The following is a 14,087-nucleotide window of genomic DNA, read 5'->3' on the forward strand; positions in this document are numbered from 1 at the left end:
GCTCAAGAGTTGCAGGGCACTGTGGCTGGGTGTAATGAGGAATGCTTGGTCATGTGGTCCTATGTGTCACTGAGATTTCAGTTTCTTAGCTGGATCTGGGTCTACGCTATTTCAGAACAAAATTGGGTTTGATCAGTGGTTTGAATACACCAAGAAACAGTAGCCTGTTTGAAAGTAAGAGCGTAGGAATGTGCAGCTGGGGCAGAAGAAGGAGGCAGAGCAGCTGCTTTTGATGGTAGCACAGACTTACAGGCCTGAGTTGACTCGCGTTTATTGCGAGGCCTCAACTGTTTGTTGTGAAAAGTAAACAAGATGGGAGACTGTTGGAGGGGAAAGGGTAGTCTCATACAGAAGACAGTCCAGCGTTGCCTACATTGTTTCCTTCATATGTGACTTTGCTCCAGAAAAACGGGCACAGCTTTTCACAAAAGCTGACTGTTACCTTACCTTGTATCTGAGGCCTGATGTAGAAACAGTGAACATTCAGATCACAAATGGCCTAGCGGGAGTTCTGCTCTACCAATATTGGTGGGTGATATTCCATCCTCCAAATTAAGGTGGGCAAGTGGATGTCTTTTGCTAGAATCTTTGTTCTTCTTTTCCCATCTTTTAAATAGGAAGGATGCTTTTATGAGATAAGGGAAGACTCTGGAATATGTTACAATTTAAAGCACTTAATTACGACAGTGCGGTACCCTGTCCTCTGAACAGGACTAGGGTGTGATATAATAAACAGGGTCTAGACAAAGAGGATTGAATACACTGTTGTCTTCTTGGCTTATTAAGTGACACTCTTATGCACTGAGTGAAACTGGAGCCATGCACAAAAATGTGGTCACTATCATGTGTATACATTAAGGACTTTATTTCAAGAGATTGTTTAAAAAAAATTAAGAAATTTGTTTAAGAAAACAGAACTTAAGAAATTTGTTTGAGAACAAAGTTCTTGCCCTTACAGTCTAAATAATTTTCCTCTTTTTATTTTTCTTTATAATGTATGCAGTTTATTTCCGCTTTTAAGAGTGATATTTGGAAGATCATATGAAAAATTAATTTGCTGTAATTTCTTGAACAGACAAGATACCAAGCAAACAGACCTGGTTTTTGTTCTGTCCAGCAATTTTCTATATAAAAATCTAGACCTAAAATGCCCTATAGCGTTGCAAACTCTTACGTATTTGCATATTTGGGATTGCACGTTCTTGTTGAGGGGTATTTCCTTGTGTTTGTGGTTGGGGTTTTTTTGTAGAATTGGTTCACAGTGTTCTTTGGCACAAGATGGTTAATCTGCTTTCCACGATGCCATAGCATGGTGATACTTGTTTGGTTTGGGGAAAATTACACCATGCTTACCCTTCTGGGTCTCTGCTGCCTGTGTAATTCCCCAATTACACCAGTTCTTCTGGGATACCTGTCTTGAGTGATGTCTAGGCAGAAGGTGGGGTGGGTGAATGACAGCTGAGTGTGTGGAGGCTGAGGGGCAGGTGGGAGTTGAAGTACAGGATCTTATGGCTGGAGCACAGCATCCTCATAATTTTTGCCCCATCCTGGTATGCACAGACTTTGCCCTTTGATGGCTGACATGGGAATAGATCCAGCTGCTCTGGTGGTCACTGCAGGAACTGGAGCAGCCCCGTGTGGCCATGAGCCATCCTTCCTTGCTGCAGCTCTGGACAGCAGCACGGCTCCAAAAGGCTCTGGTCAAGGGAGAGCCTGTCTGCTTAAAACTAAACTGCGGGACCGACCTCAAGGGCTTGAGTTAATATCAATTCATATTGTGAGATTTCATGTGCCTAATGTATTTTGGTAAGAAAGCCTCTTAAAAAAAAAAAAAAAAAAACCAGATACTTTTATCAGAATGAAGTTCTTATTGCTGAGAAACTTTGAACCAATGGATTAACAACTATTTTTGAGTTAAATTTTTTTAAAAATCAAAATCATTTCAATTAATTGTATTTTAAAATGTGGAAGCGTTGCGGAGTTTCACTTCTAAAATTTTCTTGTTTTCAGAAACAAGACACTGGACAGGTTTTGTTGGATATGACTTATAACCAGTTGGGTGTGACAGAGAAGGAATATTTTGGTTTACAGCAGAATGAAAGCTTGGTAGATTCACCTGTAAGTACAGTAAATAATAAATGTGTGTGCATGTATATATATATGTGTGTGTATATATATATATATGCACAAACACACACATGAATAAAGTGTTTATTTGTAAACATTTTAATCCATCTAATAGTTTTTCATTTCACAGCGATGGCTTGAACCAAACAAACCTATTAGAAAACAGTTAAAAGGTAAGACTTGTTTTTAATATCTTAATTGTAACTGCATAGTCCTGCTTTTCTATGTTCTTATAACTAGAATAAACACGGGTCTTGCAAACTAGTGCATCCAGATGGTAGATTTTCTTCAAGAGCATGTCTTATCTATGCCAGTCTTTTCAGCAGAGCTTTCCGCATATCTTACTGCTACCTGAATGCTCATGAGACGTGGAAGGTCACTAACTTTGATACTGTAATAGCATCTAAACCTGGCTTCTGAACAGTCTTGGACATGATAGCCATGAAAGTAGTAGTCATATTATGATGTCAATAAATTCCTCCTGATGGGGAAGATAAAGAAGAGGGCTTTTGGTAGAAGGAAATTGAGTCAGTTTCATATATAGGTTCTGGCAATTTCTTATCTTAAATAGAATAAGAAAAAAATTTGTATACTTGTTTTTATTAAAACCCAAACAAAAAAAAAAACTGCCAGCACACGCTTCCAAGCGTATGTGTTCTAATATGTCTTATGTATGAACAGCTTTGGGTAGTAGAGAATGCTTACCAAAAGAAAGGAGAACTTGAGGGCAAGCCAGTCAGTGTGACCCTGCCAGATAGCAGTTCAGGAGGACGGAGTGACACTGTCTCAGTTTGTGCTGTGCATCCTGAGCTGTGTTACTGAGCTCTGTTATTTCTACCATATGCTGTAGATTCTGTATGAATTGAAAAAATAATACATTAACATTCTGAATTATTTTTTTGTACTTAGATAGAATTGAGCAGTATCACAATTCAGATACTTCAAATATATTTGCTGCTTTATATCTTCTAATACCTATGAGGCAAAGATAACTAAATAGTGCCTTTTATCTAAAGTAGCATACACAAGGTATTAAATGAAAGCATCACAATGTTTGAGTATTATCTTGTTGGTGTTGGGGGATCAGGAGAGACTTCTCATGGTTTCTTTTTATTTTGTGAGAAAAAAGGATGAGATTCCTATGTGATTGTTCATATAGTTTTTCTATAAATATAGAAATAAAACCTTGGACTTTCTAAGCAAAAAATTGATTTGCTTTTCTAAAATGTTGCAGGAGGTTTTCCATGCACCCTTCGTTTTCGCGTAAGGTTTTTTATACCTGATCCTAACACACTTCAGCAAGAACAAACCAGGTAACTTCTGTTTGATGTTTGCTTACATGAACTCAAAATGTGTCCAGGCCTCCTTTCCCATCTCACAGCTTGTCAAACTCTGCTTTATTAGGTAGTTAACTTCATATAACTCTTTGTATTTAATGTGTTTGGAATTAACAGCTTGATGTGATGCTTGTTATGAATGTTTTCTGCTACACGCAGCACACAACTCTAAAACACAGCAGGGTATAAACTGGTACGAAGAAGACCGTGTGTTTTTTTGCCCCTTGGATTCCTCTTTTTTTCAGCCCTTCATGTCTTGGAGTACTTGCCTAATGTGTGTTTTCTCCTTTTCTAAACCACAATTAAACAAATGCAATGATTAAAAAATAGGGAAGTTCAATGATTAAGTTGTCTGCATACCCTAAGTCTATGTTAGAAGTTTTATATCAACACTGACTCAGTTTGGAACATGTGTAGTATTTAATGCTGTGGGTGTGGGAGGGTGTGGTTTATTTTGTTTCAGGAAGAACAGATAACAGTTCTTATTTACTAGTTTGCCCATTACTCGTAACATGCAAAAATCTATACATCTAATGTGAATATTCCTGGGAGAAAGAGTCCAGGTTATCTAATGGTTTAATTTTTGTAGTGTTCATTGTGGCATTAATACTGTGGTCCTGGAGTTGTAGTACAGCCTGCCAAGATCTTTAAAACTGTTGTGAGAGTGGGTGGGTGTGTGATTGTATATTTTTAAGTGTCACTAAGCTTTACTCATCTGTTTGTATAGTTTGCCAGGAAATCTAAGAAAATAAAATTAATATGTGTAGCCCTTTAAACTACACCTTTTAATTGTGAAAACAAATGTTTGTTTCTTTCCAAAAATTGTTTTCTAGGCACTTATTCTTTTTGCAATTGAAGACTGATATTGTGGAAGGAAGGTAATAAGAAACTTCAATTTTTCCATAGTTCTTCTTAAAATATTTTTTAACTTTTTCTGAGGGTATCATGACTATAAAAATGTACCGTGTGAAATATTTTTTTTTTTTAAATAAAATGAAGTTGCTAGGAAATGTTATAAAAATTCACGTAGTTCACTTACTAAGAACAGTTTAGAAGTCTGTTGTGAATGGGCTGTAGGGGATGCCATGTGTCTGTAGATATGATGTCAACTTGAGAGATCTTCGTTATGCAAGACACAGTGTGCCAGGCATAGTTTGCCAAACTTGGGGACCTGCTGTCTACTATTGTAGTCAGGAGGGAGTAGCAAAGCACAGTTCATGCTGTTGTTTCTCACGATTTCAGGGTTATGTTCCCTCTACAGTGAGCATATACCTAGTAGTTCCTTTGCCTGCGGTTCCTGTGCATTTCTACATTTTAAAAATAGAGTAAATAGTGTTCTGAGTATTTGCTGCCAAAGCTAAATAGACTTTAGAATTTCATAGCAAGTGCTGGCTTTTTTTCTTCAACGGAATCAGTTTTGGTTGTGAGATCAGAGCTGTCTTTGTCCTTGGCATTTGGCTAATTTTAGTATTTGTGTCTAGTTTTAAATACACTTGACTGCAGCTATTAAAATAATGTCCAGAGCCCCATAAAAATCCCTTCTCCTTTTACTTTCCTGAATAAGCATTCAGCAAGAATATGAACATATCTTTTTAGGACTAGTTATTTCCATTCACCTAAGCAGCTGTTACACAGCAACTACCTTTTAATGTCCAGTCCTGCTGTTCTTTGACAATTAAACTTCGTAAGAAAAAAAATCAGATATTCTTTGAAGATGAGAATCTTCACATACTGAACTAATTGCAGAGGCATTGTTAACAATACACTTATATATATATATATATATATATGTCTAAATAAAAATATTTTCCTCTCTTTCCAGGTTGTCATGCCCCATTAGTTCTGCTGTTGTCCTGGCATCATATGCAGTACAATGTAAGTGACAACCAATTGTTATTTTGTTAATAAATGTATTTGACCGACAACCTTCTCCGCTCGTTGGCACTGAAAAATAAAGAAAGATTTCTTTCCTTATCTATTTGTGTAGAGTATTCAAAACACTAGAGATTACGCTTTGTAAAGAACATACAAGTTATTAAAGCAACCTTCAGACAGTGTAAGTAGAACAAGTGTATTTGTTAGGTCTGTCAAAAAAAATGTTGATACAAGAATACATCATTCTTATTTACATGTGCTTGTACTGCTGACAAAAAGGGCAGGTTTTCATTGTTACTGGAAAAAAAATAATGAAACTTACTGCATGTTACAATAGCTACAGGAAAGCATTCAGGGAAATAAGAGAACAGTTAAGGTGAAGGTAAACTCAACTAAAAAACTCCAGTGTTCTTATGTGATGGGGTTTTTTTCGGGAATTTGATTTGTTAGATAGGAAAAACTGTCTGGCATTTTTAAATATATTTAAGGTGACTCTGCATGCAAGAACTTACCTCCTCAACTGCCTGCAGCTGTCAAAAATAAATTCTAATGGTGATATTATATAGAAAAATATCTTCTGTAGGAAGACCAAAATGAAGCCTGATGACATGCCTTACAAACACCCTAAATGAATAGTGAAAAACAGCTGGAGGATCACCTTTCTCATTAAACAAACAAAAAAATGGTTGATGGTTTCATGGAGTTTATGTTTGTAAAAATGATTCACAGGGGAAGTCATACTAGGATACTTGTGTAATTATTTGGCTTATGGATATTTATCCCATTTCTTTTGGAAAGGCTCACAAGGTCCACAGAAATCACTAAGGTAGTTTTTGCTTGAAATAAGGACAAAGCTAAAAAATTAAGATATCGTTTTCATAGGAGAAAGTGTTAAGTTGGTGGTATCTACGAACTTTCCGAGTGGCTATGAAACATTCATTTTTATGTTTAAGTATTAGTATATTTTATGTTGGGCCCTTTTATTAAACGGAACCTTGACCACATTCAAGCTTAGAACAATTGAAACCAGAAAAAGTTTCCATAGTAGGTGGGAGTCCCAGAGGAAATGTGTCCCTGCTCCTGTATCCCTGGGCACAGTCGGGCACGTTAAGGCTGAAACACTCTGAACATTTAGGATTGGTAAATACAGTGTTGCTGACCCCAGTTGTGCTAAAGCTCAGAAATGTAAAGGTTCATGGAAGAGTGCAAATATTTTATCACAAAATCAGGCTTAACATGATATTTAAAATTAATTATGTCACAGGTAGTGTACCCTAAATCCCAAAGTAATTCCTGTTTTCCCTTCAGTTTTATGAGAGTTCCTTTTTTAGTGCTTTGGATACCTACTGATGCAGTTCTTTGTACTAAAGGAGAAGGTCAGTGAAGATCATGGAAGGGTGCTAGTATGTTTTAATCTTTCATAGTCCTGATGGATTCTGGAATTTCCCGTGCACCTATTTCCCATGCCTGGTTCTCCGAACTCATGATAGTGCTATTATTACCTTTTTTATTTTTCTAAATCTAAAAAAAAAACACCTGTGTCTTGTTAACTGATGGCCTTTCTGTTGCTGTTTGTATGATGCCTAAATTAATTCCCTTTAAAGAAGAAAAAAAAAACATGTTTTGTTTTGCTACTAGGTTGTTGCCATCTACCTGAAGATGATGGCGTAGAAAAGATCAACGGAAATCTGAGTTTTTAGGTCTCCTTATTGAGTTATGTTCACTAAGATTCTTGTCAACTTAAAATGTTTTAAATAAGGAGGGTTTTTTTAGCATTTTAATTTCTGATTATACCTCTTTTAAGGAGAGTTGAAGTTCTTGGATATGACATACCTACTTATTAAAATGTGATTGTTTGAAGCTGCTATGGGTCAGTTCTACCTGAGCTGTTTCTTATTACTGCCATTTCCTGGTAGTTTTCAGGCTACCGTAATGCAGGTGGAAATCATCATTTTCTGACAGGCTTATGGTTATTTATTTAAAACGTGGAGCTGTTGTCACTGGGAGGTGGGCTGAGATGTCTCTAATGGTGCATGAAGTTTGCTCTTACTTTTCAACTAGAGGTTTTACATGTGGCAGTTGCTTGGTTTGAGCTTCGTGAAGGGACAGTGTGTGGAGGTGACTGTTGTGCCGCTGGAGTTCTGCGTCTCTGCGTTGCCCTTTGTGCAGGTGGTTGGGTTCAGCACTGTGGTTCTGAAATGAAGCTCTGATATGTTGCACTGTCCCACTGTGGCACACCCTGTGTTGTCTGGTGGTGCTAAGTTACCACAGAATACAAGTGGGTGTGAACACTGTCTCAACAGCATGTGACTAAACTGGATTACAAACACGGTTCAGACACTTGGGGAATAAGTTGTTAGTTTATTGTCAGTAAATGTGCTTTGTGACAGAAATGATCAGTGGATTTTGAAATTCTTTTTTGAAGAGAATTTACTAAGGTCAGTTTCAAATAACTTTGAAGTCATTAAGTCTGAAGGATACCATTTTATTAAATTCACAATCTAATGATAAATTGTACCTCTTGCTTTTTACTAGTGTAAAATGGGAATGTTGTACAGTTTGTAAAATTAAAAAAGTGACCCATGCAGTGTGTGTATTGCATTTTTTATTTAAACTTGTCACATAACTGATTTAGCACCATTTGTTTTTTATCACTTTGTGTATAGTAAATTCCCATTTCCAGAACAGTATTTAAATGACTATTGGTATGTAAGAAGAGTTTGTTGGGAATATGCTCTTCTGTGCGTAAATCCTTTGCTGAGTCGAGACTTGAATCTAAAGCACGACAACAAATCCAAAAAAGATGTTATGAATACTTCTAAGGTTTTTGTTTTTCCTGAGCATCAGTTGCTCAGTGATTCATTTTGACTGGGGTCTTTCTCTTATCTCCTGTGATGTTGTTCCCTTCTCACCTCTGCTTTGAGAACGAAGAGGTTTTTCTAGCGTGTTGCTGTCGTAGAGTTCGCTTAGGAAGAGGTTGACTGATTGCTTGGGATTCAAATGGGCTTTAACCTCTTCTAAGAAAAGGAAGGCTGGCAAGGATGAGAATTTGAGGAAAGCTGCGCTTAGTGTGCAAGTCCCTCTGGAGCTAGGCGTAAGAGTTTGTTAAAATTCAGGGAATGCCAGAAGGCTGAGATCCCAGAGGAGATGGGCTATAAGATCTAGAGGAACATCAACAGCAGCTCCGCAGTGAGATTCACACCACATAATTCTCCCATGATCTTTCTTCTTGCCTGACTCTTCTAACTTGCCTTCATTTTGCCCCTCACTCTTTTAATAGAAATTACATGGAAGCCTCAGACTTCCTAATTTACAGAGACCTGCCTTTTTCATGGCTAGCATTTGGGGATTTTTTTCTGTGTGTGTGTGTGCTCCCCATCCACGCTTTTTTGAAGTGAGATAGTGCTCAGAAGTACATTATGAAAGCTGAGAGATTTGCTGGGAGGTCTGTCAGGTTCCTGCTGCTCTCCAGGGCACTTATAGCCCTTATGCCTGAGAATCAAAATCAGACTAGATGAACAAAGTGAACTTTGACCTGTATCTCCAGTGTTTGAAATTATTTACCAGATGTGTTGGGTAGTCTGAGGGTTGTGTGCATGTCCTGTCTGTTCTTCTGAAGCCTGCGGCAATGCTGTTTGGTCACAGGTACCTCTTATCATGTCTTACAGTACCTGTCACCAGCAGTACCAGAGTATTATCTGTGTGATGGTGATGAAGCTGTCAATACAAGAGTCTACGTAAAAAGATTGATTGAAAAACATGCCCACTTTCTTCCACGTGGTTCACTGTGGTCTAGATTGCTGCTCTTGAGATTGCCAGCATATCTTCGTACTATGGCTCTTCTAAGACTGTCCTGATAATTTATGTATGGCAGCTCTCCAGCTGATTTGAACTTCTTTCTCTTAATTATATCATGAGCAATACAGAGGCCACTCCAGGACATCATTACTTCAAGTTTATCTGGTGTTCTTCCATGATACTACAAATGATTTTTTTAATCTGTAACGCTTCAAAACAAAGTACAGTGCTCTAATCCTTTCAGTGGAGAAACTGTGTAGCTGAAGGTGCTGACTTTCTACAGTGCCTCGTAGCCATGGTGGTTACTATTCTTCTGTATTTTAAGGTGGATGAACCTATTAAATATTTCTGTGTAACATAAATAAAATGAGGAAAATAACAGTTACACCAGTCAAGGTCCATGTAGTGCAGTATTATGATAATTAGTAGTGACTGCTGAGAGACAACATATGTGACAGAAGATCAGCAGTGTTCAGATCCATTAGATCTATAAAACAATGTTATGGGACTACTGATAATTATTTCCTTTAGGTCTTTTATCCCATTTCTTGCTCCTACCAGCTTCATTTTTCCAAAATTAATAATCTTTGTACTTTGGGTTGTGCTTTGCTTTTCTCAATACTTTTTCTGATTGTGACTGTATGGCTTCTGAAGTACATTTTTGAGGTGCAGAAAAAGCAACTCAGAGTTTGTTTTCTGATTTATTTTTTGTGTTGTGTGGAGGTTTTGTTTGGTTGGTTGGTTTTTAATCTCTGGCTGCCTTATGAGTTGCTGATTTATTTTTTTTTTTCCCCTTTTTTTTTTCCATGACTCCCTTTTCCATTCTGAAGTGGTAAGAGAACTTGGGAGACCATCATTGTGTATGGATAATTGTCCTTTTTTTTCTACAAGTGTTCCTTTGTTTTATTAATGCATATTTCTCATTCTGTTTTACCACAATGTGACCAGCTGTCATGAGTGGTCACAAGCAGCTATTTACAGTCATCTCTAGATTGAACCTTTTTTTTAAGGGCTCTTGAGTGTGAAGCATTACTTCATTACTTCATTTCAGTTCTTCCTTTTAGTGTCTTTTTATTGAGTGTCTACACTTTTATGTTGGTTCTTCAAAACTGAACTCTGCTGTAGTGGATTATTTTCTGATTCCAGAAGCATTTTCATACAGAAATACTTTGTAGTTACTGTTTCTTGAAAGTAACTGCTTTAGTTTACGTTATGTCGCACATCATCATTCTTCTTTTTTCTATTTGAGGCAAGAAGTGATCTCTAAAACGTCTAAACTGATTGAACTGTACAAATTAGGAAGTATCTTTTTCTACATCAATGTTCATAGGAAGATAAATATGGCATTAGCTTTCTATGTTTCATGCTCAGCATGTCAGTTGCTGTTGCTATCTTCATTTGGATGCTGATCAGAAGACCCTAACTGTATTATAATCCTGGATTGCAATTTTACCTCTTAGTATTTTTAATTATTGAGAAAAGTTAAATTAGTTATATAATGTGTATGCTAGACTTGTCCCATTGTTCGGTTATTTTCTGCTCCACTGGGAACCTTATCTGCTTATGTAATTATCCTCTTTTAAAACCAGGCAACTCCAGTCATTTTGTGCTTTATTCATGTCACCTAGATACTCAAACCTGCAAAAAGTTATGAATTCAGTGTGAAACTCTTTTTTTTTTTTTTTCCCTGGTGCACTTCTCAGGTCTTTAGAAAGTTGATATTAAACCTGTTCTTAGGGATAAACTCTTCTAGGCATTCCTTTGGACCAAATTGTCCATGTTATCTATAGCTGATTCCCCATCATACTTAGCCAATGGACCATTAATACATTTGCCTTCTGACATCTGAAGTTACTTGGAATACCCATATGCAGAAGTAGCTTCTGGTGCAAACATTTTTATTGTTGTTTGCAAGCAAACTTTTTAGAATTGGAGACCAGCTTATCTTCTGTTTCCTGAAGGATAACACATAGCTGGAAAGTATAAAACAGTCACCCTTTAAGTTATACGAAGCTGAAGGCTTATCTTTTCTACTATTACATTTTCTGGGGCTGTCTGTGGAAACTGCGCCAGATTGAAATGGTGGTATTTTGGTACTGTTAACATTCAAAAACAACAAAAAAATAATTTCTAAAACTAGAGCCAGACAAATACTTATCTTGGTTGTGTCGCAGAAAGCTTGGATGTCAAAAATAACTTCACATAAGTAAGAACCACAGGCAAATATAGCTTGGAAGGGGCTTCATCAAAGTCAGATGAGGTTGCTCAGGGCCTTCCAGTTTGGCATTTCCAGTGCTGAAATTTCTGTTCTCTGTCATCATTTTGGTTTGCAACTCAAAGGACAGTCTGACTCTGTCTTTCTTGCACCCTGTTTTGGGGTAGTAGAAGATAGGAATGAGTTCAGTGTTGCCTTACCACAATATATAAGCCGACCGACCAATGGTTTCTTGGAAGAAACCACTGAATAAGTGAAGCCTCAGTAATTACTCTAAGAGTTATTGACATCAGTGGCTTTTTTTGCTTCCTTATGTATCAGATCTTCCTTCTATAAAACTCTTTCTCCCCACTGTGTTCCCCCTGTTATTGCAGCAATATATCTTGAGCTTCTCTTTCTAGGGAAGATACATATGTATCCATAGCATTCCCATCAAAATCTATCAGTGCTACATAAATAACACATATTCCTGGTCTTCCCTGCCTCTGTATCTTAATCTTGTAAAAATGTGTAATTTTTTTGTTTGTTTGTTTGAATTGGTCATTTTCTTTGATGCCTTCATGCACAAAAGTCTTCCTGCTACAGTGAGAAAGACACAAAAATGTTTATGCCTACCACATTGTTCTAACTGAACAAATTATTTTTAAAATGTCTGAAGATGGCTTGTTTAAGTTTCAGTAAAGCATAGACTGTTCATATCTTGTGTAAACATATATGATCTCAAGTTTTTTTTGTTTTTCAAGCATTTATAAATTCTTACTGTATTGAGAGCTTGTCCAACTACTATTTTGGCAGGTTAACATGGGAGTTCATCCATGGAAAATTATTCCATGACTACTTGACTATTGCACTATTGTTTTACAAAGACTTATAAAATGTCCTCTTTTTATTGAATATGACCTAAAATGAATGGTTCCCTTCTTTTAAGCCTTTAATATTAGATAAAGGACTCTAAAATACAAGACTCTGGTATTCAAATAACTGATTTTATTTTTTTTTTTTTTTCACTCCTCCTTGGTTTCGTTTTCTTTCATTTTACTTTATATTCTTTCCCAGTTATAGTGAATTCAAGAGCAACAGTTGACTAGAATGGAGAAAGGTAAAAACATACCTTTTTTTTTTCTTTACAGTATTTTAACTGAGTCAGTATCTGCTTACTCATGTTATCAGAGCAGAAGCTGTCAGGAAAAATTCAGGTTAGAAATAGGTCTTTTATATTTCCTTTCCCCTCTGTTCTCTTCTGGAGAAATCCAGTGAAGAGGTAGAAACTTCATGGGTTTCTCTTCTTACTGAGGCCTTGATATGCCCTAACTTTTTTTTTTCCTCCTTGGATAATTAAATCCTGCACAAGATCATTAGTCTTCCAAGATGTCTACTAATCAGCATTTATAGTTTCTCTTCAACTGTGACAGTTGGCTGGGGAATTGGAGAAGCAAGTAGTACTCTAAACTGCACCCCTTGTTGACATGACCTCAGGTAGCTAGGAGGAAGAGGAAAAAAAAGACCAGAGCAACCTCCACATTTGGAAGATGAGCAAGAAGACCCTACCTCATAATGCATGAAGGAACAGCAGTTGCCCTCTTTAGAGAAGGTAAAACTACAGTAAAAGATATTTTTATCTAATGAAAATAAAATTGAAATGGACAATTACATTGTCTTATGCCTGGAAATCTGGTCCCTTCGCTTTGATAAGAAAGTCATTCAAGCTAGCTGCAACAAACCTTAAAATTGTAGGCGGTGTTTCATAGAAAAGATGGGTTTCGTTAATGGTTAATAAAGGAAAAAGTTTTCAGTCAGCTACTGTCACCTGTGATCTGTTTTATTTTTATGCTGTTTTAACATACTTTGTTCAAAAAGGTTTTATTTTTTGTTTTGTTGTTATTGTCTTAGCCTTAATCTTGGCGGAAGCTTGGACTTTTATTATACAGATATTCCTAAAAATTACTGCAGTTTTTTGTTATACTTCTGGATCTTCTGTCTTTTTCTTGATATATTTTTCTTCCTCAGAGATCTATTGTTTGATAGAATTCTTCAAATATGTGTTTTGGTTCTAATGGTAAATATTTAGTCTTTTGTCATCCAGGTTACTAACTAATTAAAATAAATCAAAGAAAAAGTGGCTGAGCATTGCAGGAACATCTGCATTCAAAATCAATTACTTACTGTTTATCAGTTCACTTTTTTAATTCAAATATTCCCCTTAATGCTGACAATTCGATTTGCAACTATATTAGCTTCTGACCACATTTGCCTAGGAATTGTTTTGTATCGCAGTAGTTTTGTTTTCTAGGCCATAGAAATCATGGTTTTTGAATATGTAAGTGGCAAATATTAGTTCCCCTGCATTACAGATACTCCATAGTTAACTGTAGCTGTTATTTCTGAAGTTCACAACTTCTTCATCCCCTTCACCCCCAACCCGAATCATTTAAATCATTCTTATAAAGTCTGTGTTTTCTGGAAAACAGCGGTACTGTTCCTAGCAGTATACTCTTTAATTTTGATCTAGTTGAGGGACTTTCTATGCTGAATTGTTTGCAGCCTATACAAGTACTTTCTTTTGTGTTAATTCACAAGTTATACAAACAATTTCTGAGAAGCTTTAATACTTTATAATAACTCTTTCATTCTCCTTAGGGAAGACAGATTAGTACAGGTTCTATTGACTTGATTAAACTTACATTATTTTATTAATCTCTTCAACTATTTCATAAAAACACAGATTCATGAAATAT

The 14,087-nt window shown here is 36.5% G+C and overlaps 1 protein-coding gene across 4 annotated transcripts in view; it reads left to right on the forward strand.

Annotated features, from left to right (window-relative positions):
• PTPN3 (protein tyrosine phosphatase non-receptor type 3) overlaps positions 1-14,087 on the forward strand; it is a 171,720-nt gene that overhangs the window by 81,193 nt on the left and 76,440 nt on the right. For 2 of the 4 annotated variants that reach the window (XM_071804386.1, XM_071804388.1), the window contains exons 3-7: positions 2,011-2,118; positions 2,243-2,300; positions 3,362-3,440; positions 4,298-4,342; positions 5,287-5,339. In XM_071804386.1, the coding sequence (XP_071660487.1) occupies positions 2,011-2,118; positions 2,243-2,300; positions 3,362-3,440; positions 4,298-4,342; positions 5,287-5,339 (343 nt within the window). Of the gene's footprint in view, positions 1-2,010; positions 2,119-2,242; positions 2,301-3,361; positions 3,441-4,297; positions 4,343-5,286; positions 5,340-12,494; positions 12,549-12,828; positions 12,944-14,087 lie in introns of those variants that run through there. The other 2 variants (XM_071804387.1, XM_071804389.1) reach the window with 2 other exon arrangements.

Source organism: Patagioenas fasciata, chromosome 2, assembly GCF_037038585.1.
Source record: "Patagioenas fasciata isolate bPatFas1 chromosome 2, bPatFas1.hap1, whole genome shotgun sequence".
NCBI lineage: Eukaryota > Metazoa > Chordata > Aves > Columbiformes > Columbidae > Patagioenas > Patagioenas fasciata.